The sequence below is a fragment of the Neophocaena asiaeorientalis genome, unplaced genomic scaffold (genome assembly GCF_003031525.2).
Source record: "Neophocaena asiaeorientalis asiaeorientalis breed wild unplaced genomic scaffold, Neophocaena_asiaeorientalis_V1.1 scaffold45, whole genome shotgun sequence".
NCBI lineage: Eukaryota > Metazoa > Chordata > Mammalia > Artiodactyla > Phocoenidae > Neophocaena > Neophocaena asiaeorientalis.
Genome location: NW_020174642.1, coordinates 3,536,894 through 3,564,719, shown reverse-complemented (window position 1 = coordinate 3,564,719; position 27,826 = coordinate 3,536,894). Strand labels below are relative to the sequence as shown.

The window sequence follows — 27,826 nt, the reverse complement described above, 5'->3', positions numbered from 1 at the left end:
TCAAATATCATCTCTAACCAGGAGAGAAGTCTTCCCAGAGCCCACCAGGTGGTGCCAACCCCTGTGCCTCCTCCCATCAGCTCCCTGCACCCTACACACATGTCCATCAGCAGTCTGACACTCCATCGCTCTCACTTATTGGCCAAAGGGACCCTGACCTGCTCCTCAAACTTGGTAGATGGCCAGAAATAACCTCAGATATGACTCCTAAATATTTGAGATTTTGCAGGGTAAAGAATTTCAGGGCTATTTTCTGATGGAGACCTTGAGACCGGGGGATAAAAGTGAAAGATGAGATCAGAGTTAATTTTTCAGGAGGCTACAAAGGACACCGATAAAAATACATAGTTGTGGTCTAAAAGAAACAGCTCATCATGTGTGTAGACCCGTATGTGGGGATGTGTGTGTGTGTGTGTGTGTGTGTGTGTGTGTGTGTGTGTGTGTGTGTGTGTACACAGAGATCAAGCGTGAAGCAACTTTGGGCAGGTTTCCTAAACTCTCCAAGTGTAAGGTTCCTGGTCTGTAAAATGGGGTGGTAATGGCACTGTTGCAAGGAATAAACTGGACAGGTATCCGAAAGCATTTTGGCCATGGCCTGGCATACAGCAGCATTCAGTGGAGAGAGTGGAAGGATGTGCTCGCTGGAGTCAGCTCTCACTGTCATGAACATCCAAGCCCTCCCCTCTCTTACAGTTCAGGTTCTAGCACCTTTAACAACTCCTTGGGCAAATCATTACAAATCTTTACAGGTATGACTTCATGTACAGACACCCATCCCTTCTCTCTTCCCTCCAACACCCCCCAGCTTAATGGCGTGTCCTCAAAGCTACTGACGCAGGGCAAACTAAGAAAGCTTTCAACAGACCGCATGCACACTTTTCAAAATCCACTACTTCTGCCTTTGCTTTTAGGTTTAGAAAAAAAATCTTGGCTCTTCTCTCAGAATCACTGAAATATTAGGTGTGTAGACAAAACACTTGCCTTTCCACTCTGCTTCTCATATTTCTCAGGCTCAGACATGGAAAGGCTCCTCGGGGTCTCAAGAGAGAATTTCCAGAGTGGTTAGTTTTGTTGGGTCTCTTTAGTATAAACTCAGCTGCCTGGTCAATCTTACTGTTGTGGATTTCCCCCGACCCCCATGTCTATTAAAACTAAACTTACTAACTTCCGGGTACATTTGTTATTTTTTGCCTTATCATTCATTATTAGTGCAAATAATTCTTTCCCTGCTCTGTTTTTTAAAAATCTTTATGGAGTCACTTTATGTACTTGTAAACCACAATCTTGTGTGTGTATGTGTGTGTGTTTGTGTGTGTGTGTGTATGTGCGTGTTTTAAGGATGCTCCTTTAAGACTACACATACTGAATTCCTTTCATTTTTTATCATAGGGCAGTCCTTCAGAACCCCTTATCATTTTAGTTGCCTTTTTTGCTTTGGCAAAAATATAAGACTAAGGAGCTGAAAATCTTGTTCTCCTGCCTATTCAAACAGCATCCAGAAATCTGAAATAATTACCTCCTTTCTTAGTTTTAAAGGTTTTATTTAAGCTATGTTATACTAATGTTGTGCAGTGGAGTTGAAAGCTTTAGGTCTGCAGTATTTGAAATGCTCAAATCCTAAGGCTTTGAAAAATGCTATTTCCTCCACGTTAATCATTCAGTGCTGACCATTACCAATATACAAGGCTGATGGAATAATTTCACATTCAGGACATTATACATAGATATTCAAGGGAAAGAGGAATAGCTTCACATGGCTTTGCTTAATGGATCTACCTGTGACTTTACCTGTAACTGTACATGCAGCGGTATATAGTAATTCATATATGGAAATTATCACATGACAAATATTTTCAAAAATGGTTGATATCATCTGTTACTTTAAGAATGAAAGCTTTCCATATAAATAATCTGCCCTCCTAGCAAAGGGAAAGGAAATCAAGCAAAGAGGAAATCTTTCTAAAATGTCCTATCATTGGAGGTAAATTATCATAACATTTATCTACTAGTTTGTTTCTTTTAGAAGGTATATTCCAAATTGTTTATTTTTATCACTTTGAAAACTATTCATATTTTTACTTCTTGCATTTAGTTTCTAGCATGTTACAGATTTTTAAATGTTTTTGTATTAAGTTAGGGTTTGGTTTTAATTTCACTATGAATTGTGATCCATCCCTACATTCTCCAAATGGATTTTTAATGTTCATTCAATAATCACATTTGCATCACATATAGAGCTTGAAAGAGGTGATTCTACGAAAGATAAAGATTCAGTATTACCTAGCAATGAAAAACATTGGTCAAAGGTACATAAAAATCATATGCATAGGTAACAGTTCATTTTTGATATAATGATTTACTGTTTTAAGTTATTTTTGAGCCAAAGCTAGACAATATGCAATAAAAATCTCCAGTGCTAACAAAGTGTGAGAGGCAACAAGCTACCAAAAAAAATGAGAGGGGGGGATTTAGTTTTTACACTGGCACTGATTCCAATTAAAATTAAATTAATCAACTTATTTGGTGTTTGCTGTCAGTATATTTTTAAAATATTAAAAATATTTTTATTTTCCTACTTTCTACTTTTTCAGAATGTGTACATGGAATGAATCCATCTAGAGACGTTCACGGTATGTTAGATTCCAAATTATATTTTTAACAAAATATGCACCTTCATATATGCATATATGACATTTTATCCGTGTATCGCTATAAATAACTCACGATATAAATTAACCAAATAATCAACACTTTTTTTTGCTGATTCAAAAATACTTAAAAGCTGTTTTCTATATTGTAAATGTCAAACATATAAAATGTTCCGATGAAACCTTAAAAGATACCCTCGGTTCTACAGCATTTACCACAGGTGCATTCTGCTGTTTATTATTAAATGACTCTATATGACTCTCTAAAAAAAAAAAAATAGAGCTTGGCTTCTATGTGTTATTACCTAGTTTATTACTTTTGCTATAGCAGTGCTAATGCAAAAGTTTTATGAGAGTAAAATGTTTACTAAGCATCCATAATTTTTTTAAAGATTTAAAAAATTTTTTTCTCAGTTTGCTACTTGTGAGTTGTAAATTGATTTACAAAGTTAGTGAAATAGTCACATATCAACCGCAGGATCCCATGGAAGTCATTACATAGAGGAAAGACATAATGGAAGAACTAAGGGATCTTGTCCGCAAAGTTATTAGACTTCAAAAGTGAAATAATCTCAAATCCACTGGGGGAAGGGGATGTTTAATTAAATTCCAATGTTGAAAACTGGACAGTGTGTATTGTACATACATTAACATGTATGTTAGTCTTCAACAAAATTGTTCTCCCTCCCTGTGACATTAGTACAAACTGAAGCAGTTTGGTCCAGAACCACTAGCAAAATACATTCTCTGTATTTTTATTTTCATTAAAATAGTCACTGAAAGCAGAAATAATTCTTTTAGAAATATTACATTTTTAGAAAAGTAATTTTAGAAATATCATATTACAGAGGGGGATTTTAAGAGAATGGTTGAGTCTTATTTATTTTTGAGAGGGTTTTGAAAGAGGGAAAAACGTGAAATAGATATTTTCTGAGCCCTCCCCATAGTTATATACTTACCTAAAGTTGTAGAAAAAATGTCAATAAGCTGTTGTTTTCTGGTGAAATTGTTTTTTTTTCTTCCAACTAACCAAATACTGCTTTTTAAATTCACTGTGAAAACTTACATTTCATTCAGTCAGTTGATGAGCCTTTTTGAAATTTCCCCCATGCAGCAAATTTGGAAGAATCTGTCACACAGCATTCGCCCAACATACTACTTCGTTATATTTTTTGTATTGTATTATGACAAAAGTAGGTTTTAGTATTATTCCAGGGGAACACCAGGAGTGTATACTGTAATGTTTCCTTTCCTTTTCTCTTAAGAGAGGCAGGGAAAGGGAAATTCTATATCGCCCCTTAAATGAGCGCTTCTGGTGGAAATGAATTCTTCATTTCGTACATGGTTACTCAACTTCATAAACTATGTAAAAAGCCCTTCAGACTAAGGGGTTCCGGGTATCCTTTAGTTGAGCCCCATGCTGCCTGCTTTGCATTCATTTTAGTCCCTCGATAAGGAGGGGCAGTGTTGTTTGTTTCTGGTTTTCAAGCGTGCACCGCGCAACGCAGTTATAACCTGCGCAAAGTCTGGGGAGCCCCAAACGCCCGGTGGCCCGATTCAGAATAAATCAGCAAAAGCTTTCCTTGCTATTATCATCCGTGTCTGCGTTCGAACTTGGGATTTACTGGTTGAGACCTTGAAAGGGTAAACCTGGTGCATCTACCGCTGTACCTTACTAAGGGAACTTGATCCCAGCCCGGGAGACCGCAGCGCAGGGTGCGCCCCGCAGCCCCTCGCAGGGTTTAGGGTTTCAGGCAAACGGTCGCAGCCCCAGAGGAGCCTTCTCTGACCTTTCCGAGCGGCGGCATACCCCAGACCGCTACATCTCCAGAGTCCCAGCCCCCGTCCGTGGGGGTCTACGGGGATGCACTTGGAGGCGGCCCCCAGGAGCGCTTGATCGGCTCTTAGGGAAATGCACTTGAGCTGAAGCAAAAAGATTTCACTCCGCCCGAACTCGCCTCTAGAGCGGGCAGCGTCGAGCCCTGACGCAGAGCGACTGTGGCCCCGGGCAGGAGGGGCGGCAGACAGGGAGGTTTGGGACTGCGCAGTATTTGGAATCCCTCGGCCCAGGTGGAGAGAGGACGTTTGGGGTCTTTACACCTAAAATGCGGCTTCTTCAAAATTACTTTTAAAGAAAAAGACAAAGGCGTTTTCTGAGACCCCAGACCCATGAAAACAAAATGCAGCTGGGTCCTGGGAGCTCCCAGACGTCCCGGGTTTTCCGGAGCGAGGGGCGCGAGGGGACCGGCCCACGTGGGGAGAAGCCGGGCAGGATGGAGGGCGCCCGGGACGCCTGCAGCACCGACGGCCTGGGACCGGCCGACGGCGGGGTTCGGGCAAAGGGGTTTCGAGAAGAGACCCTAACGCGCGCCGGCCGGGACAGCCAGGACCCCTGTCCGAGGGTTCCCTGGCCGCCAGCTGCGCTGCCGGTATAGCGGGTGGTGTGTGGGGGTGGGAATGCCGCGCAGGCTGGCTTGGGCGGTCATTTCCTGTCGTTTCTTCCCCAACTGAAGTTCGTACAGGAGACCTAAAGGCCGCGAGAAGGCCGGCAGAGCCCCGCGCCGTCGGGGGCGTTCCCCGGCGCGCTGCAAGGCCACTGGGCGCCCGGGGCGGCGAGCGAGGGCGGCTGCTGCCCCCTAGCGTCCGCCCTGAGCCCGCGGTCCGCAGCACCTCCCGGCCTCTTTGGGCGTGGGGCGAGGGAAGCTGCCTGGGCGCCCGGAAAGGCCTCCGCGACTGGCTCGCCACGGCCCCTGCCTCCGGCAGGCCACAGCGCCAGAGCCCGAGGAGAGTCCGAACCGGCGGCAGTCAAAGCCGGGGTGGGCTTAACACCCGCGGCGGCTCGCGCGCGCGGGCAGGCCGGGGAGCCGGAGGTGGGTGGGGAGCGCGGGCGACCTGGGCCTAACGAGGGAGCCGACGCTCCGAGGATGGGGAGCGAGCGGAGCGGATGCTTTCAACTTTCTTTCCAGTCGCTTGTTCTTTGGGGTCTTTTCTAACTACGAAACTCCTTTGCTCGCCTCTAAACTCAATCAACCTGATTAAGGCGCGCTGCGTAATTAATCCGCAGCCCAGCCGCGGCGATAAAACACCAATTAAAGAAAACAAACCAAGAGAGAAAACTAAAAACACAAAAACCATGGAGACCGACAACCGTCTGGCCTCATTAAGTGAATCAGCGCCACTTCGCCGCAGCTGCCAACGGGGCCGTGTGGGCGCGCTGAACGGCTCCGCGGCCGGGCCCTCGGCCCTCCGGCCCCCTCGCGGCCGAATCCCATCCACGCCGGGAAAGCAGAGTCCCGGCCGCGGCCGCGCAGGGCCTGGGGTCGCCCGGCCGATCCGGCCCCGGTCTCCGGAGCCTCGCGGCGGCCGATTCATCTCGATGGCTCGCGGGGCGCCTCCCTACGGCAGGTCTCCGGTCCCGGGCTGCTCGGGGCTCAGCAAGCTGCCCGAGTCCTCCCCAGGCCGGCAGGCCTCCTCTTCTCCACCTCCTCGGTCCCTGGACCGCGGCCGCCCCTGGCGAGGCGGTTCACTGCAGCCCCAAAGCAGGCGGCCACACAACGCCCCGTGTGTGCAAAGCCGCAGGGCCGCGGTCCGCAACGGGGCGGGGCCTGGGGCGAGCGTGGGAGCGTGTGCGTGTGTTCGTGTGTGTGCGTGGATGCAGATGCGCGGGGAACGCCGGGTGGCAGCGGCGGCGGTGGACTCTCCACCCCGGCTGCGTACAGTAGCGCGCGGCGGCAGCGGGGGCGCGCGGGCCAATTCCAGGAGCCCGCGGCCTCGAGCCGCGCCCTGGCTGATACCGGAAAGGCCTGTGATTGGCCAGCGGCCGCCCCTATGCAAACGAGCTGAGGGAATGGAATTCCTCGGGCCGGGCTTACAGTAAAAGCACGTTCATTTCCAGGCACTCTCATTCATAGAGCCAGCGGGCGCAGGCAGGACGGGCGCCCCGCGGCCTGACCCAGCCAGGGCACCACGCTGCCCGGCCCTGCGCCGGCAGGCACCTCTTCCCGGGGCTCCTGGGGACACCAGAAGAAAGTCAGTCTTTGCTGTTTCTCCTTGACCCGCGTCGGAGCTTCGATTTTTATTTTTCTTCTTTCTTTCTTACTTTTGAATGAACTGGTTTCTTGGCTGGATGGTTCAACTTCTTTCCTGGGTGTGAACTTTCACCCGGTTGTTTCCTTTGGCAACTGCTGGAGAAAGTGCGCTGTGCTTCGAGGCGAGTGGTGAAGTTGCGTGTGCGTGACAGTGTGTGCGTGCTTGTGTAACTGGAGCCGCCCCGTCTGTTTCGATCTGCGCTGCGGAGCCTCCTCACAAGGCCCGCTCCACCTGCTGCGGTTACGCTGTGATCGTGGGTATTGGCGCGTCTGAGTAGTTAACCGGCCGACGCTGGGGCGACGTTGGAGGAAGATCGTCTCGTTACTGCCCAAGTCGGGGCTGACTCACCGCAGTCGATGCAGACAGAGGCTGGCTTCCGAAGAGTGCGTGCCTGCGTGCGTGTGACTCGGCTGCTGTTCACCTCCCACCAAACCACAGGACCAGCCGCAAACTTAACCAACATCCCCAAACCCGAGTTCTCAGATGTGGAGAGCTGAACTCTAGGTGTCATTGACTTGGACTTTTTTTTTTTTTTAAGATTAGCTTTTCTTTGAAAAGCTGAATTTTCTGAACTGAGCATTTTGCCAGAATTTATTGAGAACATGACAAGTACTTCTCGCCCAGCCCTTCTCCAACTACTGAAGCTGAGTTTCAAGGCTACTTAAAAAGAAAGAAAGAAAAAAAAAACCTGCAGCGAACAGTAATGGATTTCTGTTGTGTTTAAATTCTCTACAGATTGTGTTGTAAATATGTTATGAAGTAGAGCATATGTATATATTTATATATATATATGTGTGCACATACATTAGCAGCAGGACCTTTGGAAGTCTCAGCTCTTGCTTTTGAGGACCGAAGCCAGTTTTGCATGATAAAAAGTGGCGCCGTATTTGGAAGACACTCCTCGTGTATTTTCTGTTGTGTTGGACTTTAGACAAAACTCACCTGGGAAAAATCTGACAGGCAATTAACTACTGGAACTTCCAAATTATGTATTTGCTGGTCCTTTTGCTCTCCGCATAAATATTTTAGGAAGTGTATGGGAATTTTGCCTCTGGGAACTTTGGTAACAGCCAAAGACTGAACTTAAAACTCTCAAAGCAAGACTCAGAAGATCGTCTCCCTTGGCACTTGACTTTGGATTCTGGTCGCCCACTTTTTAAAGCACTGAGCGGTCGGTTGCTAAAGAGTCCTGCGTGGGTCTGAGGCCGATCGGCAAAACTAGAATTTTACCCCTCCTGGACTGTTAGTAACTCTTAGTCTGCCCCCTTCCCCAGCCACCCCACAGCAATAAAGCTCCCTGAACTTGTATGTTGGTCTCCCAGGAGCTGCTTGCTGAAGATCCGCGCCCCTGTCGCCGTCTGGTAGGAGCTGTTTGCAGGGTCCTAACTCAATCGGCTTGTTGTGATGCGTATCCCCGTAGATGCCAGCACGAGCCGCCGCTTCACGCCGCCTTCCACCGCGCTGAGCCCGGGCAAGATGAGCGAGGCGCTGCCGCTGGGCGCCCCGGACGCCGGCGCCGCCCTGGCCGGCAAGCTGAGGAGCGGCGACCGCAGCATGGTGGAGGTGCTGGCCGACCACCCGGGCGAGCTGGTGCGCACCGACAGCCCCAACTTCCTGTGCTCTGTGCTGCCCACGCACTGGCGTTGCAACAAGACCCTGCCCATCGCTTTCAAGGTACTCGGCCCGGAGCGGGTGGAGGGAGGACAGGCAGAGGCCGGTCGAGGCCGGGGAGATCGAGGAGGGCAGCGGCCAGGCAGGCGGGGCCGGGTTCAAGAAAGGGGCCGGCGCTGAGGCCTGTGGTCCATCCCCCTGAGCTCGGGAGACTGGGGATGCTGCGTTGCCGTGGCGACCCTCGAGGGGCCCGCCTTAACCGGCCGCGGCGGCCTCCAAGGATGGCCAAAAAACTCTGGATGCCCCCAAAGACGTCCACTGAGGGCCGGCTGGACCTCTCCCCGGCAGGGGTCCTTAGCTTTGATCTAAAGTAGGAAAAGTTATAACCCAGCAGGGACAAGCCTGTCTGTCAGCTCCTCTGCTTCTCTCCCCGCCTCTGGCTTGACACCCAAACCATTCTGAGGGAGACGTCAGGAAATAAAATAGAGATACTTTTATACCTTCGGGTCAATGTAAATAAACTGACAAGGAAAACTGTCAAGGCTTTCCACTTCCACCCCCTCTTTAACAGCCCTGTAGGAATTAGCAGGTTCAAAGTCCACGGCGGGAGTAGTTAAGTTTGCAAAAGTTTTCTGAAGAGTTTTTTCGAGCTTCTAGGCTGCTCCTGCCAGAAGCCGCAAGTAGCGAATGCTCTTTCTTTGCCTGGTACCCCACTGAACGTTATCGCCGACTCACCTAGCTTAAGCCCGGGCAGCGGAAGGAGGCAAGGCTGTCTAGCGTGAGACGGCCGTCTAATCCGCCCGCTTTGCTGTTTGAGGAGGGGGCGGTGTGGACCGGGTAACTTCAGCCGAGCAGCTTGAGAGGTCCTCGTTCACTTTTCACCCCTGATCTTGCCCTAGCTTTGAGCTCCCTATAAAAACCTTGGCCTTCAAAGGGGATACATAAACAACCCCGGGCGTTTTTAGACAACCACCGCCACCCTGGCAGCAAACAGCAGACATTTCATTTCGGCGGTGGGGATTCAGTTCTTCTGTCTTGGGTGAGTTGAAGAAGGGGCAGGCTTTTAAATACAATCAGTGCAGTCATTTCCGGTTCATTGCAGGGACTAAGAAAAGCAGGGGGGGGGGGGGGAAGCTGTAAAGATCAGCTACTCTTTTTTCTTAAAAAAAAAAAATCTGGTTAAATAATTGTCCCCTTAAGGGGCGATTAATTTAATATAAGCTTTTTATGGTTCCAAGCCTGTGCTGGATCTTGAGTTAGTGACAATGAATAATGTCCACTTTTTAAAAAAATTACTGTCAGAGTTCTTTATTTTTAAGCTTTACATACCTTCCAAACTTAGATTATGATTTCTAAAACAAACAACCAAAAGAAGTGCAATTGTCTGTGTCTGTAGAATTGCCTCCGTTTTCTGAAAGCAGGAGTTTTTGAGGGGGATGAAAATGAGGATAAGTTTGAGCAGCCACTGGATGCTTTCCTGTCCCTTCCTCGAGCTCTGTAGGTTTGGGTTAGGAGCCCATTTCAATTTGAAATCACTCTAATCCCTTTACATAAACAGACTCAGCAGGCAGACCTCCTCAGCTCTCCCTCAGTTCCAGAGGACCTGACAGGGATGGGCCCTGGGGTCACTTTCAGATAAGTACAGAGGGGAGGAGACAAGCTGATAATCAACCAAAGGGTCCTTTAAGACCAGGTGCTCTGGACACACCAAGGGTGTGGGTTCTTAGGGATCTGTGGCTTCCTTTGGGATAAATCAAGTCTCTTCTGTATCTCTCCTCCTCTACTAGGGACCCACACCCCAAGCACTAAGTGATTAAGCGAGAATCTTCAGACGTTAAAGCGATGTCGTTTCTCAAGCCACCACATGAAAGTATTTATTTTCTTCTAAAAGAATGAAAAAAAAATCATATAAATTGTTTTCATGAGCCATCAGGGAATTCCTTTTAGCAGAAATCTTAATAACCATAGAAGTTTCCGTTTTAAAATGACTTTTGACAATTCACTTTTAAAAAAAATCTGTTTTACTGAGTGATAGTTTCTAGGTTAAAGATCAAGGTATAGGTCTCTTGAGAAAAGTTCAAGTGGGTCTTGAGAACATTTGGGGCAAAGGCAAGGACAGCAGAGGAATCAGACCACTCGATGAATAATCTGTCTCCGCTCCCGTCCCCATAAAGAGGGGCCTCTTTCGGAAGGAGACTTGCTCTTTGCATAACGGAAGGAGCAGGCAAATTTTCCAGGGAGGCAACAGGCGCAAAGATTAGGGATAAAGCAAGCCAAACGTGAATAAAGTGACTGTATCCGACTTGATTCATTCACTGTGTGTCCCTGAATCCAGTCTGTACTCATCTTCCACCACCTACCTCCCAAGCAGTTTCTATAGAAATTATTACTTTAAAATTTGGATCTTATATAAGCCTCAGACAATCTCTTTAAGAAGTTAATCAGTAAAGAATTATTACATTCCCTGTATTAAGGAGGAGGAAATGAAAAACAGTGATAAAGTCTGATGATATTGGTGAAAAGAGCATTGAAGTGATTCTTTAGGAGTCTTCTGAATACGTGTAAATCCTCAGCTTTAATCTTTGAAACTAAAGGGAGATTTCAAGTTATGAATTTTCCTTAAAATAGATTACAGTCATCCTAATTGCTTATCCTGGACCCCAAAGTGCCCCCCACCTTCTCCCACGAAACACCTTTATTTTTCAGCCTAGAAGAGATCCATTATTTTGCTACCGAGAAAATCTTAAATTTGCTACTGTTACCCGTTATTTACAGAAGCAGCCAAAAAGGCTGTTTGGATGACTTAGGATATATTTTGTAAGACTATAATATTAAAGTTCATTTAGGCCCTGGTACACCAGAGTCCAAAGGCATAAACACGCCTTCAGCAAGTTCGGAGGCCTTGGGCACTGATAGTAATATTCTTTTCATAGGAAAGAAATAAGTAACGTTTGTGTCAGCAAGATCGTGGTCCCCTAGCTATGCATTAAATATCATCTCAGCTGAATGTTAAGTTCCACCCCACAGCTTTCTTTATAACACTGGAAAATTAAGGGATTTGAAATAAATGAATTGTGACTGTAATTTCAACCTAATTAGAGTTAGTTTAAAATGCCAGTTTGAACTGTGAACAGGCCGACCAAGAGCAGTGTGGGAAGGTTCTGTAACATAGACGAGGCTTGATATTTTGCCCAACTTCCTGATACTTTAAAAACAGAGAAGTAAAAAAAAAAAATGAGCTATCCTTTGGCCAGCAAGTCCCTTCTTGTCTGTTTGGTCTGTGTTAAAATGTAAATGTTTGTGTTTCCTTACCTATTGTTTATAGCTTTTCATTCCAGTTGCTTCTTTTTCTCTGTTTGAAGTTAGATATTTTTTCAAAAATCTCTGCATATTGCCTATCAATGATCAAATCTGTATCAAATTAATAGACAGGTTAGTTTTAAATTTAAATTCTTTTTCCTAGTCTAAGAATGCTTGCTAATAATTAGGTGATATACTTTATTAATGTAATATTCCTGGATCTAATATTCTTTCCCTTCCCCCCACCATGAAAAACCTATAAAAGGCCAAGTAAATGATCTTTGAGCCCCGAAATACCTTTGACTCTTGCTACAGTTTAAAAAAAGGGAAAAGAAGGAGTTAAACTCCTGATTTGTTTAGTCTTAAATTCCAACATCAACAGCATTTTCTTGTTTAGCCACCATGATTATTTTACTCTCTATTTGTTTCTATTTGGTGTTGGCCTCATGAATTTGCCGTATTACTGATGAGGATCGTTTTGGAAAGATGAGTGAGGGCACAGTCATGGAGCCTGTGAGAGGGGCCAGTAGGATGAAGGTGATTTAGAAAACATTTGGTAGTTATAAAACAAGATTTATCTATTTCAACCTATTTAACCAACAAGGACTTATTCAGTTGGAAACCCATGTGGTTGATCCGGTCCCTGTATGCTTACTGAAAGTGGAATTAAAATAGAGATGCCAGGTCATCACAGGGAGATGGGGAAAAGGGAGTAAAAATATGTTTTCAAGGAGGACATTGCAACATTGTGAGCTAATTTTACAGAGGGAAGTGAAAACAGTGGGGGAAAAAAGGACGGGGGATTTTTAAGAGACTGAGAAAAGCAGAATAAAGTAAGTATATTTTATGGGAATAGAAAAAACGGTAACAATAACTAAATAACTGATCAAGGAGATTTATTTCAGTAATATTTTTGAAACAAAAGGGAATTGTCATATTACTGCTCTTAACTAAACAGCAACAAACATACTAATAATGGGCTCTAAATACCTAATTAGAGGGTGCTTGGGGAAGAAATAGCTGTGTTTTTAAATTTCCTGTATAGAAAACATGTCCATTTGGATGGAAAGAAAGATAAGAGTGCAAGTTGGATAAAATAGATGAAGAACATACCTACCTATTGCTGTGAGAATTGATTCTCCTGGTGTAGTCCTGGGGTTGGAAGTACGTCCACCCCTTATAGTGAGTTGGTTCATTTTCCCCATCGTACTCCTTAGAATCCAAGAGCCACAGCATCCTCGGGAATAAAAACAATAGATGGTCATCTGGATGACACAGAGAAAGGGTGATGACGAAGCAGGCAATGAAGATGGGAATTTAGAGAAACATGGCTTTTGTATCATCCAAGAGAGCCTATGGCAGCCTTATTTACAGACAGAAAAAGAGGACTGAAGTATAGGTGTCACCCCCCCAAATTATGTAGCAAATATTAGGTAAAAATGGGGAGGTGGAAAGCAGAAGGAGGAATAATCACTGTAGAATGCTTTACTATCACAGCTCAAAACTAAAACCCCCAAAACGATTATATAATTGGAATGATGAGCACACATTCACTAGTGACTGAGAAAGTACCATAAGGGGTATCGCAAGTGATAGGAATAAGTAGAACTTGGGGCATCTTGATTTGAAATTCTACAACTACCTTAAAATCACAAACAATGGAACTATAGCTAAGAATAAATGTTTTGATCAAGAAAATAGTTTCTAGAAGGGTCAAATGATGATCAAGAAATGGATACTACTGCATGAAGCATCTTTGGGCCATGCTCTTTAAAGCATTTTACCTTGAAATTGCTGCTTTTTTTTTTTTTTTTTACCTAAGTGTCAAAAAATATGTATTTACTGGTTTACTTTAGTAGTTCTGATAGAAATCCATTCCCATTCAGTTACATTGAAGGAATTCTTCTTCAAGATCAACTGGGTTTGGAGAAAACCTCAGTCATCTATAAGGTCCCAAGTTAACACATCTCTGGGACTCACAGATATAAAAATGCGACGTAGTTCCGCTCCTGAATTCAGAGGAGCGCATCCAAGTGAGCACCCCTCTTCTCCGAGGTCTGTTGATTTTGTAGTTAGTATTAAGCCAAGGGCATGTTTCTGATTTTTTTCTCTTGCATACCAGAATTCACTGCTAGTGAAAATCAAGGTAGTAGAAGCGAGTAGGGGCAACAAGGATGAACTAATTGCAAAGGGAGAGTTTAAGTCACTCAAGGATCGTCAGCAATTCAGTGGTAGCAATCCCATTTAATTTGAGCAGAAGTAAGTTTAAACACCTAAAAGGCAAAATCCGCCCTATTCGGCCTGTCGGTGGAGGTCTAGACAAATGAAAGATGGGTTAGGTTATACACTTATAAAAAGCAAGACATTCTGTTTCTCAAATATGAAGAATTAAGAGATGATTGTATTCGTGAGAAGGCATAGCTTTTCAAAGTCCTTGCTCTAGTGAGTGTTATTCCAACTCTGTGACCTTATGTGGCTTCACTAGGTGAATGTTTTATTATTTAAACATTGATAATTTTGCATAGTGGAATTTAAAGTAAATCTTCCCATTAAGAACTCTTCTGTTGTTTTGCTTAATTTAAGATTGTTATTCCTTCGCAAACTAAAAAGCATCACTTAATATACATTCAAGTTTAGAATAATTATGCAAATGACATCAACGTTTCTAACATGCCTGATGTCTGGTGTTTAGGTGGTGGCACTGGGGGACGTTCCAGATGGCACTCTGGTGACTGTGATGGCAGGCAATGATGAAAACTACTCAGCCGAACTGAGAAATGCAACAGCGGCCATGAAAAACCAAGTCGCGAGATTCAATGACCTCAGGTTTGTCGGTCGGAGTGGAAGAGGTATGTATCTGTCAGAACTGAACTTGAAATACCCAGTATTTACATAGCAACAAACCCAGATTTCAAAACCTCTAGAAGTTTCTGTGATGGGATTCCCTAGAAACACAGTCATTTCTTCCCGTTATTATTGCTACGTCAGCTTTTTATTTAAAATTTAATGTTTTTAACAGAATCTGGCTTTACGCTATTGCTTTCTATTATGGAATTGGTTTAAGACTGATTTGGAGCAGGCAAAACGTGAACTGTGAATTTCAAGGAAACCTCTCAGATCTTTTCTAAAATGTAAAAAATATAAAACTTACCATCATGGAAACTAAGATCATACAACTGGGGTTCTCTCTCTTTGATAATTTTCAGATATCTCTTTACTGGAAACCTTTAACTTAGGGCCCATGTGTTACCTTTGACAAGTGACAGAGTTTCAAATGATCACTTCTAATAATTTTAAGGGCTATATAGTGGATGATGATTGAAATGTGTTTCAAGGAAGCATTTTTTATGGTAAAATATGAAGAAATAGTAACATTCTGGCTTGGTGAATTTGATGGCAATGTGACCTTCCTATATGTAATTTGGATGCCTTATTAGTATTTTAGGTACTAATAATATTAAAGACTGGATCCTCCAGAGGAATGATTGCATCAGTGAAGTTCTATGTGTAGTTTTCTTTTTCTGTGCCCGTTATCAAAGTATTAGAGCAGAAAGAGGAATCTTGGCATATCGTAATCTCCTCCGGTTTCCAGTTATTTTCAAATATTGTGTTTTCTTTGTATTGTAAGAACCTTAGTCCTATTTTACAAATAGCAATAAGTAGTATTAGTTTAACTGAAGGAGGTAAGATAGTTTGTTTTAAAAATCTCATTTTTGTAATATAGTATTGAATAAGCTTAGGAATAAAAGTTATTTTGAGTATGATAGAAAAGACGTGGTAACCTAAATAACAGTAGCTGACTCTTGTATTGAAAAAAAGTAAAAGTACAACCAATGGACATTTAAACATAAGAGTAATCATTAGTCTGTATAAAGGCATTTAAAAATATAAGAAAGTCTGTATTTTGGGGGAATTTGATTAGTCAAAGAGGAATGGGGGTAAAGGCATGCTGCTTCTTTGTGCTATTGTTTTTGTGCTATCCTAGCTGTCTGGGGAATTTTCGAGATAGAATCAAAGGTAGAGAAAATTGTAAAAAACTTATAACGTGATTGAAAATATTTGTTCATAGCACTATGTTAATAACAGGGTAATACCAAGAAAATTACACCCGCTTATTGAAAGCATGAATGGTGCTATAAGGTATAAAGGCACAAGTCATTCTATGGGTTCACTTGTTATATTAAAAGTCCCCACCTTTCAGTAAATGGAATTCCCATTACGATTCAGAGATGTGCGTTTAGAAAACATCTTGAAGGCTTCAGATGAGTAGAAGCCAATAAAAAACAAAGGCCCTACTGCCTGGTCCATGCCTTCCAGCCTCGTAACCATCTCAGGTCAATTCCTGTGGATTTTTGTTCTTAGGAAGCCACAGCTGAGTATCATTTAGTTGCATTTCCAGAGGAAGTTATATTATCGTCATATGCATCTATGTGGGTTTACGGGTCAGGTTTTGGTTATGGAAGTTTTGGAAACTCTTCAATGGCCCATGCCATTTTCCCATAAGAAGTGCAGTAGTGGCTTTTTGGCAAGGCCCAGGAGGTCGGTGATGATAAAGAGTGAAATTTTGAAAGCAGCCTGCTTTCTTTTCTGGCGTTTCTCGCCCCTCACTGGCCGTGTCTGTTTCAAGTGGGTGACTAAGAGAAGCTCGTGTTTACTTGGGTAACAAGGAACTGTTTCCCCAAGGTGTGGAGTGTTTGCCTTTGGCTGCCTGATTCGTGCCAGGATGCCCTTGAGTTTGCAGAGTGAAATAACTGCACCCAAGGCTGGGCTGTCTTCTGATAACCTGGAACGAGAAAATTAATTGAAATGCTCCATATATGGACAATATCTGTCTTGAGCAGTCTCTGCTTCCCACGCATGATAATAAGCAATCCAAAATAGAGGAACCCCAAAATGAATGTTTTGCCCAATTACAGTTACTGTGTCTATTGTCAGTCTTGAATGATTTTCTTTTCTTTGGTTGGGACTACAAGACAAAATGAGCCATCAAAAGGCCCAGTTTGACTCTCTCATAATTTCTCCCCATAGTGGTAGAATACAACTTGATTTTACGCTTTCAAGTCTAAGTGTCAACATCAAAGCCTGCCAGGTTTATTGCTTTGTTTTGGTTTTGTTTTTTGTTTTTTTTTTTTTTTTGCAATTTCCTTCCCATTACGAAGACGGCAGATGACTCTCACTCATTTTAACAATTAGTCTTAATCTGCCTCACTGAATCTTGTCCTTTAAAAGTTTCATAACGTTTTACTAAGTGATCTTAAGACTATCCACTATTTCATTTTTGATCTTAAGACTATCCACTATTTCGTTTTCTGGTTTTGAAAATGTGTCTGAAAATATGACATTGGCATCAACACACCACACAGGGGCCGAGAAGGTCCTGGCTGTTGGCTCACCGAACATTTCAGTGCCAATTTCCCATTCTGTCAAAAGCCACTGGTCTGATGGATTCTCAAAGGGGCCTGGTGCTCAGTTCCAAATAAAGGGTAGAAAAAGAAACTCCCTTTTCTTGTCTCAGCTGCCAGTCCCTGGGGATTGTAAAACCTCGTAGAAATTGTCAGAAGTTGAACATGGAAGGGTTTTTCTCTGTTCGACAAAACCAATCTGTCTGGGTGCTGGCTGATGTCCAGGACCACAGCTCCTAACCTCGGGTTCAGCCTGCAACTGGGAAAACCTGCCCATCCGGCTTTTACGGCCTTGCTGAAAACACTGGCCCCTAAAAAGTATTGGCGAAGGCTTCAGCAGTCTGAACCTTCCTCCTTCCTTTCCTTTCCTTCCCTCCTTTCTGGCCCTGACAATTTAAATCTCTCCTTCAGGGCTATCTCCCCCTGGGAATTTTCTCCCTTTGATTCAGTATCTCCATATAGATCAACCGTTCCTTTACAATGGAAGAAGAGATAGCAGCTCCCAGAAGAGGGGAGCTGACGCGGAGCACACTGGTTCTTGTTCAGAACAATTCACACTTAAACACACATCCTGGGACTATCCCTTACCTCCAGAAAATCACAGTTCAGGATCAAGAGGTGAGATCGTTAGCAGCAGCTGACATCAGCTGACATCTGTCATTGGGGCAGGTGCTACGGGTATTTTCAGTTACAAGAAAGTGTATCATGGCTGCAGCCGAGAGACATTGAAGAAACTTTAGCAGTGAAATCTGTGAGAGCTCCCGTCGCTATTGGAGTACTTAATCAGTTGTAAAGGAATCGATCAATCAGGGATTATGGCCTTAGTTAATTCATTTTAGAACCAAAGAGGAAATCTACCAGACCGTATTATCTACCGCATCGTAAATGGGGGAAGAGAATGCACTGCAAATTTCCTTCTGATTTTCCTAAGACTATGATTTTTAATCTTTGGGAACGTCATGAATAATTTTGAAAATCCTTGGAAGCCTTCTCCCCAGGGGGAAAAAAATGCACACGTGCACTTACACACACAGTTTCTTGTACAATTTCAGTTTTCAGGGCCGCTGAAGCTTGTTTATGGACCTTCTGGGGATCCGTGGACCCGCCAAGCCAAGAATCTCTGAATCTGGATCTTTGCCTTGACTATGGAGGGCCCGCCTAGCACTGTGCTGCACATTGTAGATAACTGGAAAATGAGGAAATAAACGAACACATGAGTTAGACATTCTTCTTACACCCTGTGCTGTTTTGGTTACACCTGCTTTTATTATAGCCAGGACCTGGTGTGTATAATTAGGAAAACAGATCCCAGTCAAACCGCTGGTCCAGACTTTTGAGAGGCCATCAGGTGTGCACGCATATGGTCCCTTGCAAAGGAGAAGGGCTTGTCTTGTCATCGAAGGGGCAGCCTCCTCTCTAGTGACTGCCTGGCCCCCCAGCTGCAGACCTGCACCTCGAACCCCACAACCAGCCCAGAGAGGGCACCTGCTCCCCCATCCGTTAGGACTGGGGTTAATTTCTTGGTGGACATTTGTGTTTATGCTGATCTCCCTGGCAACTTTAATCTTGCCCACTTTCAAACAAGTACCCTTCCCAACTCTTTTATAAAATGAAATTCCTTCCTTATGTTCTTGCTGTGGATGTCTTCCCAGACATAATATTTACGCTGTCACAATCGGGGTTATTGCATATTTGCGTAATGTTTGTTACGTAAGGCATTTTCATTCTTAAGGTATTTTATGTTATTCGGGGAACACTGTGGGGAGGCTGCCTTTCAGATGAGTGATAGACTGTGGTTGAAGGAAAGGTACATGTAGAAAAGGATAGAGCGTACCGGTATTCTAAGCAGAGACGTGTCTTTATGGAGTGGTCACTACTGAGAAATGGTCTGAATGACTCACAGTATTATCACAGGATCCAAGTCATTCTCTGTTTTATCACAGACTCATATAGTAGGGGGAGGAAAATTCATCTGACAATCTCAGTGTTGTTTCATGGATAACATTCAAGATAATGAGCTGGCAGTCAGGTCTCCTGGAGAGAATACAAGGAAAAGAGGAGAGTTGTGTTAAAATCAACTCTCCCACTTTCCCCCTCTTTTGGATTGCTATTGATCTACATTTTAAAATTATATATATACTGAAATCTGTTTTCAGACTTCGGTGTGGGCAAATATTGATGGGAAAAGACCCAGCCTCTGATACACGCAGTCTCTGGCAGCCCTAGCAAATAATGCCTTTCGATGGCAGGGCGAAAGCTAGTGCCCATGATCTGATGTAGAATTCATCTCTAGAGATCAGCTTTCTCATTCTGTTTCAACTTGCCCGTAAAAGAGTAAAAACACTTTCTCAAAGCAAGTTGCTTCCCACCCCTCCCCCAAACCACCACCCAGCAGTCCCTGTCCCGCTTGGTGTCATGGCAAAGAGGAGAGCTTTCTGGAAAACTGCTTGTGCCTGGAACACGCAGCTTTGCAATTGATCTCTTCATGGTTTTCTTGCTGATTTAATGAAGTGCCAGGCGTTGCTGATGGCGTTGGACAGCTTTTTTAAATTGAGGTTATTTATACGCACAGTATTTAAGAACTGATGGGCAGAAGCTGGACTTCTCTCCACCACCCCTCCCCCAAACCCCTTCCTTGCCAGCCGGCTTGCTTTGGATTGAGGCAGCCCTTTTTGGTGGGGACAGAAGACTATCAATCAGAAAGTGCCTCCGAGAGAAATAATGGTTGAGTGATTTTTAGAGCTTCCTGTTTCAGCAGCAAGCATTATAGACATAAACAGTGATCCGGCCAACGGCTGCACTGCTGCTCTGGTTCTAATGAGTCAGTTTTGTATTTTCTTTTGTGCTGGTTGGCGAGGGGCAAGGGAGGATGGAGAAGACTGGTTATGGAAGAACATATTCTGTTTCTTTTTCTTTATTATTTTTAAAGAAAAATGACTTGTTGAAAAGAGAGATGGTATATTGTCTGATGATTGTTTTCTTTCTGTTGGTGATTATAAAACATGTTCAGATGAGAAAGGGGATGTTGATGAATAACCATGTACTGTCAAAATGGAGAGGTTACATGGTTTTGAAGGATTTCGCGGACTTTCAACCAGAAGGGTGTGTGTGTGTGTGTGTGTGTCCATCCATACCACCACTGAGAAGACTTCCTGGACCAAATTATCTTTGAGGACTAAATCCATACTAACAAGGTCTTCTCATCTGAAGCCCCAGTAAAGCAATTAACAGGAATTAATACGTGAGCAGTGTGGACTTAATGAGCTGCCTGCGAATACTTTCAAAGGTGCCAGTTTTATCAGCTCACTCTTGGGGCATTCAAGATTTTATGTTTATAAGCATGCGTTAGTGGACTTCAGGCAAAGCCCACCCTCCGTCACTGGTCCTGACGTGAGTCCCACTTTCAACAGAGATGTATTTCGGTCCATGTTAAGAACCGAGCTTGCCATGGCATTCCTGTTGCTGGTGCCGATTTGGGATTCCAGCACATTCCAGTCTCTATTAGGCTATGTCGAGCAGCGTATCCCACTTAAGAACTCCATTTTATGTCACTGATCTTCCTCCAATGAGGGTTTCAGGTAGTTGAAGGACTCATAAATCAGAAGGTGATCCCAACAACCTCCTTCGAGAGGCCCGGTGGCCATCCTGCCACTGGATTCAAAATGCGTTTCCTCTGGTTTCCTTGGTGAAGAAACATTCGTGTAGGAGCCACTTAAACTGTGTTTTGCTCAAAGATGTGAGTAAATTTCCTGTCTGTTTCTCAACTTAGATGAATCCCTGCTTTTACCTTGAGATTTAAGAGCGTCATTAAGGATGTAGGGGCAGCCCAGTCTGCAGAGCTGCACCCTCCCCCCAGCTTCTGGATCCAAGGATGCTTCTGGGTCTGGTGAATGGGAGGTCTGGCAGGCACCCTCGCGGGTGGTGTGTGGCCTTAACTGAGTCACCTTATGCAAACAAAGGAGACTCTCCTTGGCTCAAACAAAGGCTATACACAGGAATACAGGCATTTGAGCACAGTTGGTGACCTGTGTGCTTATCAGATCTCAGCAGAGAAGGCAAGGAGGGATGGGCCTGTTTGTAGGTGGAAACACTCCAGTTTGCTCTAGGCATTGGTTTTGGGTTTTTAGAGATGTTTTTCCTTCATTCTATTTGAAACCATTATATGGAGTACAGTCACTATCTATCCATCTATCTATCCATCTATCTGTAATTAATGAGAAACAGTCTAAACTCATATCCTAATACAGCTTTGGCCTCTTTACGTGGTATATTTCCAGTACCTGTGGCACTTGGGTCTGTCCAGATGTTCTGCCTTCCCTCAGGGCAGGCCATAGTTGGTAGATCTTATCTATCAATCTGCCTATCAATTTGGTCTCCCTCGGAGGGTCCCAACATTTGGCAATATCTGAAGACATTTTTGGTTGTCACCCCTGGGGTGAGGCGTGCTCCTAGCATCTAGTGGGTAGAGTGACTCCCACAGCACATAGGACAGCCCTACCCCTGCAAAGCATCAGTCACGCTGAGACTGAGAAACCCTGGGCTGGCCTCACACGAATGATCATGATAAGTCATAAAATGTCTCCTCTCTTCACTAACACTTTCTGCCTCTTTACCAAACTTATGAAAAACTTCAGTTCACACAGAATAAAAAAAAAAAAAAAACGAGAGCGCATCACTGCATATTAGTCTTTTTCTAAATATGAAAGTATACTGGAGTTCTGTGTGCATAGGATCGCACCATCTTGGCATCTCCTGGGTTGGAGGATGTGTGGCAGCCAGAAGTAGAGGCTGCAGGTGGAGGAGGCCACCCGGCAGGGAAAGTTCTCCCTCGAGGACTCCCTGCCACTTACAGCTGCTCCCTCAGGAATACCACACAGGTGCAGGTCCACAGGGACCATCAGAAACAGTGAAAGTGCACGCTGGCTTCTCATTGCCATCCTCCTCCCCATCAGGCTTCAGTCAGGGGCCACAGATCCACTAATCCAGGAACATGAATTGATGTGAGTGGACAGTGTACACTTGAACTAAAAAGGGCTAAAAGCAAGGTCCTGGTATGCATCACTGACCAATACCTTACAGACTCCGAAAAGGAGTCAGTTTGCACACCCAAAGACAATGCATGGAAGGAGTAGGGACGGGACAGAGGCTGATTTGCCGTCCATCCCTAGGAAGCCCTGGTTTGCTGCCCACGTGTTAGGTGTGCAGGGACCAGGGACAGACAGAGGGCTGGGTTCTTCTGGAGCTTTCTCCCACCTGCCCTTACGTGTTGGTTCTGCTATCACCTATTTTCTATAATACAGGAAGATTCAGGGGAAGATGACTTGAAAAAAGTCTGAAAAAAAGAGTCCTCTAGGTGTTCTCATTGAATCACAGTGGTGTCTGCTACAGGTGGAGTTTCTTGAATACATTTTGCTGTGACTGCTGTCTCCAGTTGGTTGTTTGTTTGCATTTACTCTGCAGGGGGCCCTCACTCCGAACTTTCCTGCCCCTTCTATTTCCTGTAAGTTTTCCTCAGTAAAGCAACCAGCTCCCAGGTTCGGCATGGAGATCAATTGTGTGTCGAATCATTTGAGACCTGGAAGAGTTAGCTATCCTCCTGGGAATTCCCGGGCGGCGTCTGAGCTGGGCTATACGGAGCCCACACGCTGCCCACGTTCTGGGAAGTGAAGGTCACCGGGGAAGGAGCTTGGGAACAGCTGTGGCAGGCAGGCGCGCACTGGTGCACTGCGTTGCTGGGACCCCAGCGCCAGGGAAAGGATGAAGATGGGCGTGGGACTCCCCAAGAGGTGGCCTTCCAAGAATTTTCAAAACACAAGAGATCCCGCCTTTAACTAGAACAGCACTGTGTGGTATCACCAGCCACTAGACCAGTGCCTGATACAGAGTGGGGACTCATTAAGTATCTCCAGATGAGTGACTACCCCAGGACTCTGCCTACTCTAGGCAGTAGAGCATAGCGGTTAGCACATGGCTATTACTGAATTCTTCCTGGGAGGACAGTGTCTCACCCTGGGCGCCATCAACGTTTAGGGCTGTTTATTCTTTGTCGTGGGAGCCATCCTCTGCATTTTGGGATGGTTAGTGGCATCCCTGGCCTCTACCCAGTAGCCAGGAGCATTCCTTCCATGTCATTCATGGGTGGTGACAACGAGAAGTGTCTGCAGACTTTGCCAAATGTCGCTTCCTGGGGTAGAGGTGGGAGGAAGAAACACTGGTTGAGAACACTGGCTCAGGGTTGAGTGTCTGTGGGCAAGTCACTTGACCTGTCTGAGCCCGATTCAGCCTTTGTCCAAAGGGGGCGGGGTACAGTGAGGATTACCTGAAGTAACACAGACTTTAGGGGTTACTACTTTTCGTGGTAAGATCAGTAGCTGTGACTGACTCTGCAGGGAAGCTGACGGCCACTCTGTGAGCTCCTAACAAACAATACAACCGGGACCTACTTCTTTTGTTTGTCTAAATGAATGACTTTTCTGGGAGGGAACATCAACCCTTATGCTGATCCCTCGGCCCCATAGAGCCAGCTCTCAGGACACGGAAGGGTTATTTATGCGCAGCGGGCACTGCGATTTCAGATCAGCAATGGAAGAGATGAAATTAAATATGTACTGTAATCCGAAAAGAAGCTCTCCCAACTTAGTCCTTCCAACTCTTTTGCCCAAACATTAACAGCATGCAAATATTTATGATTCATACATGCCCCTTTAATTCCCAGTCGTATTTTTACAATAAACACTGCATTTTCACAATGAAGCAGAATAATCCCTTTGTCCTGTTGCCGGGCTCCGCAGGCTGGCACCCAGCGGCATCACATTCTTCCTGCACCATAGTTGCTGACTCCACCCAGGTTGAGGGGAGTTTCGTAGTGGTGCCACGGCAGCTCGCCTTGGACCACACTTCAGGACATCCTGGCTGTTCCCCTGGAAGCCTTTGAAGGTTGTATCTCAGCATTTTCAGAAACCGCAAGCCAACATCCACACGTGGTTTTCTTTTTTGGTCACATGTCAACAGAGAATCGATCAATCTGGCTGTTGCCTGGAGAGGTATCTTGCATTCTGCCCAAATCCATGGGCTCTGGAGTCCACTAAGGCCATTGTGTCCCATTTAATAGTCCTCTGATTCATGATAACAACATAGAAACACACGCATCTATTTGCGACGATTCTGCGGGTCTTTGGAAGGTAGTGTGACAAAGTATGAGAAGGTGGTGTGCTTGCCGGACTCACTTAGATGTGCCGGCCTCAGTCTCCGCATCTGTACAATAGGTATGACGGTGCTTTTCATATGTACCTCGAAAGGCTATTAGGGTGATTAAAATGAGATGGTGTGTGTAACAAAACTTAGGGAGAAAGAGCTATGACTCACCGCCGCATCGTTCCTCCTTCTGTGGGAGAGTCACCGAGGGAGGAGGGAAGAGAGTGGGCGGGAGGTAGCCCGTGTCTCCCTGAGTCAGAAAGTCAGGAACAACGCTATTTCCATTGTCCACTCCTCGTTGGCAAGGAATTTATACTCCTTTATCCTCCGAGGAACTTTGTAAAATTAGAGTGCCTGAGACACAGCAGGAATTTCATAAATATTCATAAATAAATGAAGGAATAATAATAATGTAATCATCCCAGGCATTTGCCGGGCAGCAGCCTGGTGATGGACCTTGTGTTCTCTGTTTTCATTAGTGAGTTGCTCACAGGCTTTGGACCCTGTTCGATCAGGGAAGTATAGTGCCCATGGCTACTTTATTAGAACTGTCCCCCACCCACAGAGGTCATTTCATGGGGGTCTTTCTTTCATTCATTCATTCATCAGATGTGCATTGTGTACCTGCTGCTTGCAAGGCACTGGGCTAGCACTGGAGATACAAAGGCCAGCTAAAGAGAAGCCACGGCATGCCGGGGCCGGTGAGGGGCCGGCAGTTAAGCAGATGTCACTGTTCTGAAAGGAGTGACGGAAGCAAAATGCACAGCTGGGTGCATAACCCACTACAAGCTTAGGGGTCTCTCTGGACAGCTTGTCATCTCAGTGGAGATGTTTCAGGGTGACAAGGGGGCTACCAGCTGAAGGCCTCAGGAAGAGTGTCCAAGCACAGAAAACAGGGTTGGGGAGGAACACCGAGCTGGCCAAGAGAGCTGGTAAGGGCCTTGACATCCACATTGGGAATTGGGTCTGGTCCCCCAGCAGGTTTTAAGCAGGGAATTGACATCACCAGATACAAATGGTACGGAGATGCTGGGATTGCAGACTGAAGAGCAGACAGGGCTTTTTGGAGGGTGCTTGGGACCTTAGAGACGGGATCCAAGGTTAGTTGAATTCATGGATGCCAAACCCGTGGATACGGAGGGGTCACTGTATATCCAGTGTGCAAACCCACCATCGGTAAATGTCACCATGTCTAGAAATCAGCTCCCTCCAGGCCCCACCTACCACACCCTACAGCCTTGCCTAGCCCTTCCTTCTTCTTCCTACTTGGCCTCCATCCCCACCTGCCCTCCCAGCTTCCTGCAGTAGAGCTATGGATGCGAACAGCCTGGCGAGCAGGCACTGAGGACCCTGGCTACCTTCCCTCCAAAATGCCCCCCCCCCCCACACACACACCTGACCTCTCTGCCGTGGTGGCATGTGGCCTTGGGCTGTGTGTTTGAGGCACTGGGCTATGGGCACCAGCAGGTCAGGGCTAGGACTAGGCCAGCCCCAGGAGGTCACTTTGGTCACCTGTCCTGTGTGGCATTTGGCCCGTTGTATGGAAACTGTGGAATTGGGGTGTGCCAAGCAAAGGGTTCTCCAGGATGGAAGTACAGGGCAGCAGGCATGGCCTTGACCTAAAGAGGCTGTGAATTCAGGGTCTTGGAGGTGTTTGGGCTAAAAGGATTAAAACTTGGTTCCTCATCCGAGACGCTCAGGCACTGGGACACCGAAAGAAAAAAGGAAGATCGGAAAGGGGCCATGACATCTGGGGAAGGGAAGTGCAAAAATAGCGTGAGAGCATCGTGCAACTTTGGGGTTCGGTAGTGCACCTCATGAAGAGAAAGCCTTGCCCATCCAACCCTTTAGTAAAGCTGGGCTCACGCCCATGCCACCAAAAGGGAGAACTGAGCCTTCCAAGTGAAGTCAGACCTCATAAAGAACCAGCTGTCAAACAAGGTTTACAGAATAATCCACTGATCCATTTATCAAACATTTTGTTCTTACTGCCTCAGAACAGAAAATGCAAAGATTAATAAAACACCATTGCTGTCCTCACACAACTCATTTTTGTAGACCAGCTCCAGAGAAAACACTTGGCATGTTTTGGGTTTTCTCTAAGTAAAACTGTTATGTTCCAAGTGTTGCATCACACTCAACGCATGCTGTTTTTTATGGAAAGCTTAGTTCTGTATTTTCAGCACCTGACTTTCAGGCAACTTTGCGGGGTTATCCTTGTACCAATAGCTGGGGCCTCCCCCGGACATTTCACCTGCGTGGCTGCAGGTGCCATCGGTGAAGACACTGTAAACACCGGCGCTTTGCACCCGAGTGGACACCCACCGACATCGTCACCTCAATTCAATGCAGAGAAACCGGGAGATTCTGTACAACTTAAAGAATCCGTCCTCTATTCAGAAATCCCCAAATAAATAATTATACAGCCCCACTGTCAAAAATAGCGGGAAGTGTTTGGGTAAGGAAATGGATGAGCAGGAAAACGTGCACTTTGGCCGTTAGGCTGTTCCAGCGGAAAAGCGAGAAACATAAATTAAAGGTACTTTGTGAAAAATACCCCTGATTCAGGTTTCTCCTGGAATCTGAGGGTTTGTTCATTATAATACTTAGTTATCTGTGATTAAAATTAGACCTGGCACAAACTACATGGTAAGAGGAGAAATCTTCCTGCAACATCGCAGAATCTTTTGGGATTTCCAGAATTTGCAAAGAGCAAAACTTGAGCCTTCCCTGGCTTCCTTGGTTTTCAAAAGCTGCATTTTTATTTTTTTTTCTCTGACTTTCCCTTTCTCCCTCTCTTGGGTGTTTAAAGTGTGTGAGCATGACCGGTTTCCCCACAGAGATGCACAAATGAGTGGAAACTGTCGTGATTTCGTTTCCTAAGCTCTGCGACCCCCTCAGCACGTGGTCCTGCGTGTGTACAGCCTGCCCTTGTGTGACAAAGGGCAAGTTTCACACCCCGTCGAAACTGGCCCAAAAAGGAGAAGATGACTCATGGGTCCAAACCTTCACCAAGGAGAGTGACTGAAACAGAACCCAATGGCTGAGGAGCCACTGTAAGTGGTCACCCTAAGTGAACCAAACTTAGGGAGGGGCGATCACAAGGGGACGGAGGGAGACACCCATCGCCATAGGAAGACGTGGCCGCGATGTGACGGGGCACGAGCTTCTAAGGGCGTGAGATGATCTTGAATCGCCTTTTCACCTTCTGCTCCTCTCCCCACCCTCGCCCTTGGGGAACAGGTGCCCATTTGCAGCAATCCTGAGGTTTCGCCACTTCCCAGATGTGGTGAGGAAGTGGTGTGGTGCCCTGGGCCCTTGCGGAACTGCAGCATCCAGCCGTGGCTTTATGAGACCACAGCCGGCTGCCAGAGTCCAGCAGCCCCGGGGCCTGTAAATGTGGGACCTAAGAAAGCACAGACCTGGGGCTTTGTCACTGCCTCACCCCGGAGAGTCTGCTATGGCAGCAAATACCCAGGAAGACTCGCCCCGTGACCTTCCTCCCAACTAAATAAAGCACTTAGGATTTTGCACTGGCATTTGGATGAACACGCTGGCATCGAGGGGGACCACACGTGCTCT

General features: G+C 45.6%; 1 protein-coding gene across 4 annotated transcripts in view; it reads left to right on the top strand.

The window, feature by feature from the left end:
* Positions 1-27,826, top strand: part of RUNX1 (RUNX family transcription factor 1) — a 242,799-nt gene that overhangs the window by 146,893 nt on the left and 68,080 nt on the right. For 3 of the 4 annotated variants that reach the window (XM_024758385.1, XM_024758388.1, XM_024758387.1), the window contains exons 3-5: positions 2,592-2,630; positions 8,158-8,411; positions 14,341-14,497. In XM_024758385.1, coding sequence (XP_024614153.1) covers positions 2,592-2,630; positions 8,158-8,411; positions 14,341-14,497 — 450 coding nt within the window. The remainder of the gene's footprint in view (positions 1-2,591; positions 2,631-8,157; positions 8,412-14,340; positions 14,498-27,826) is intronic. The other variant, XM_024758386.1, reaches the window with a different exon arrangement.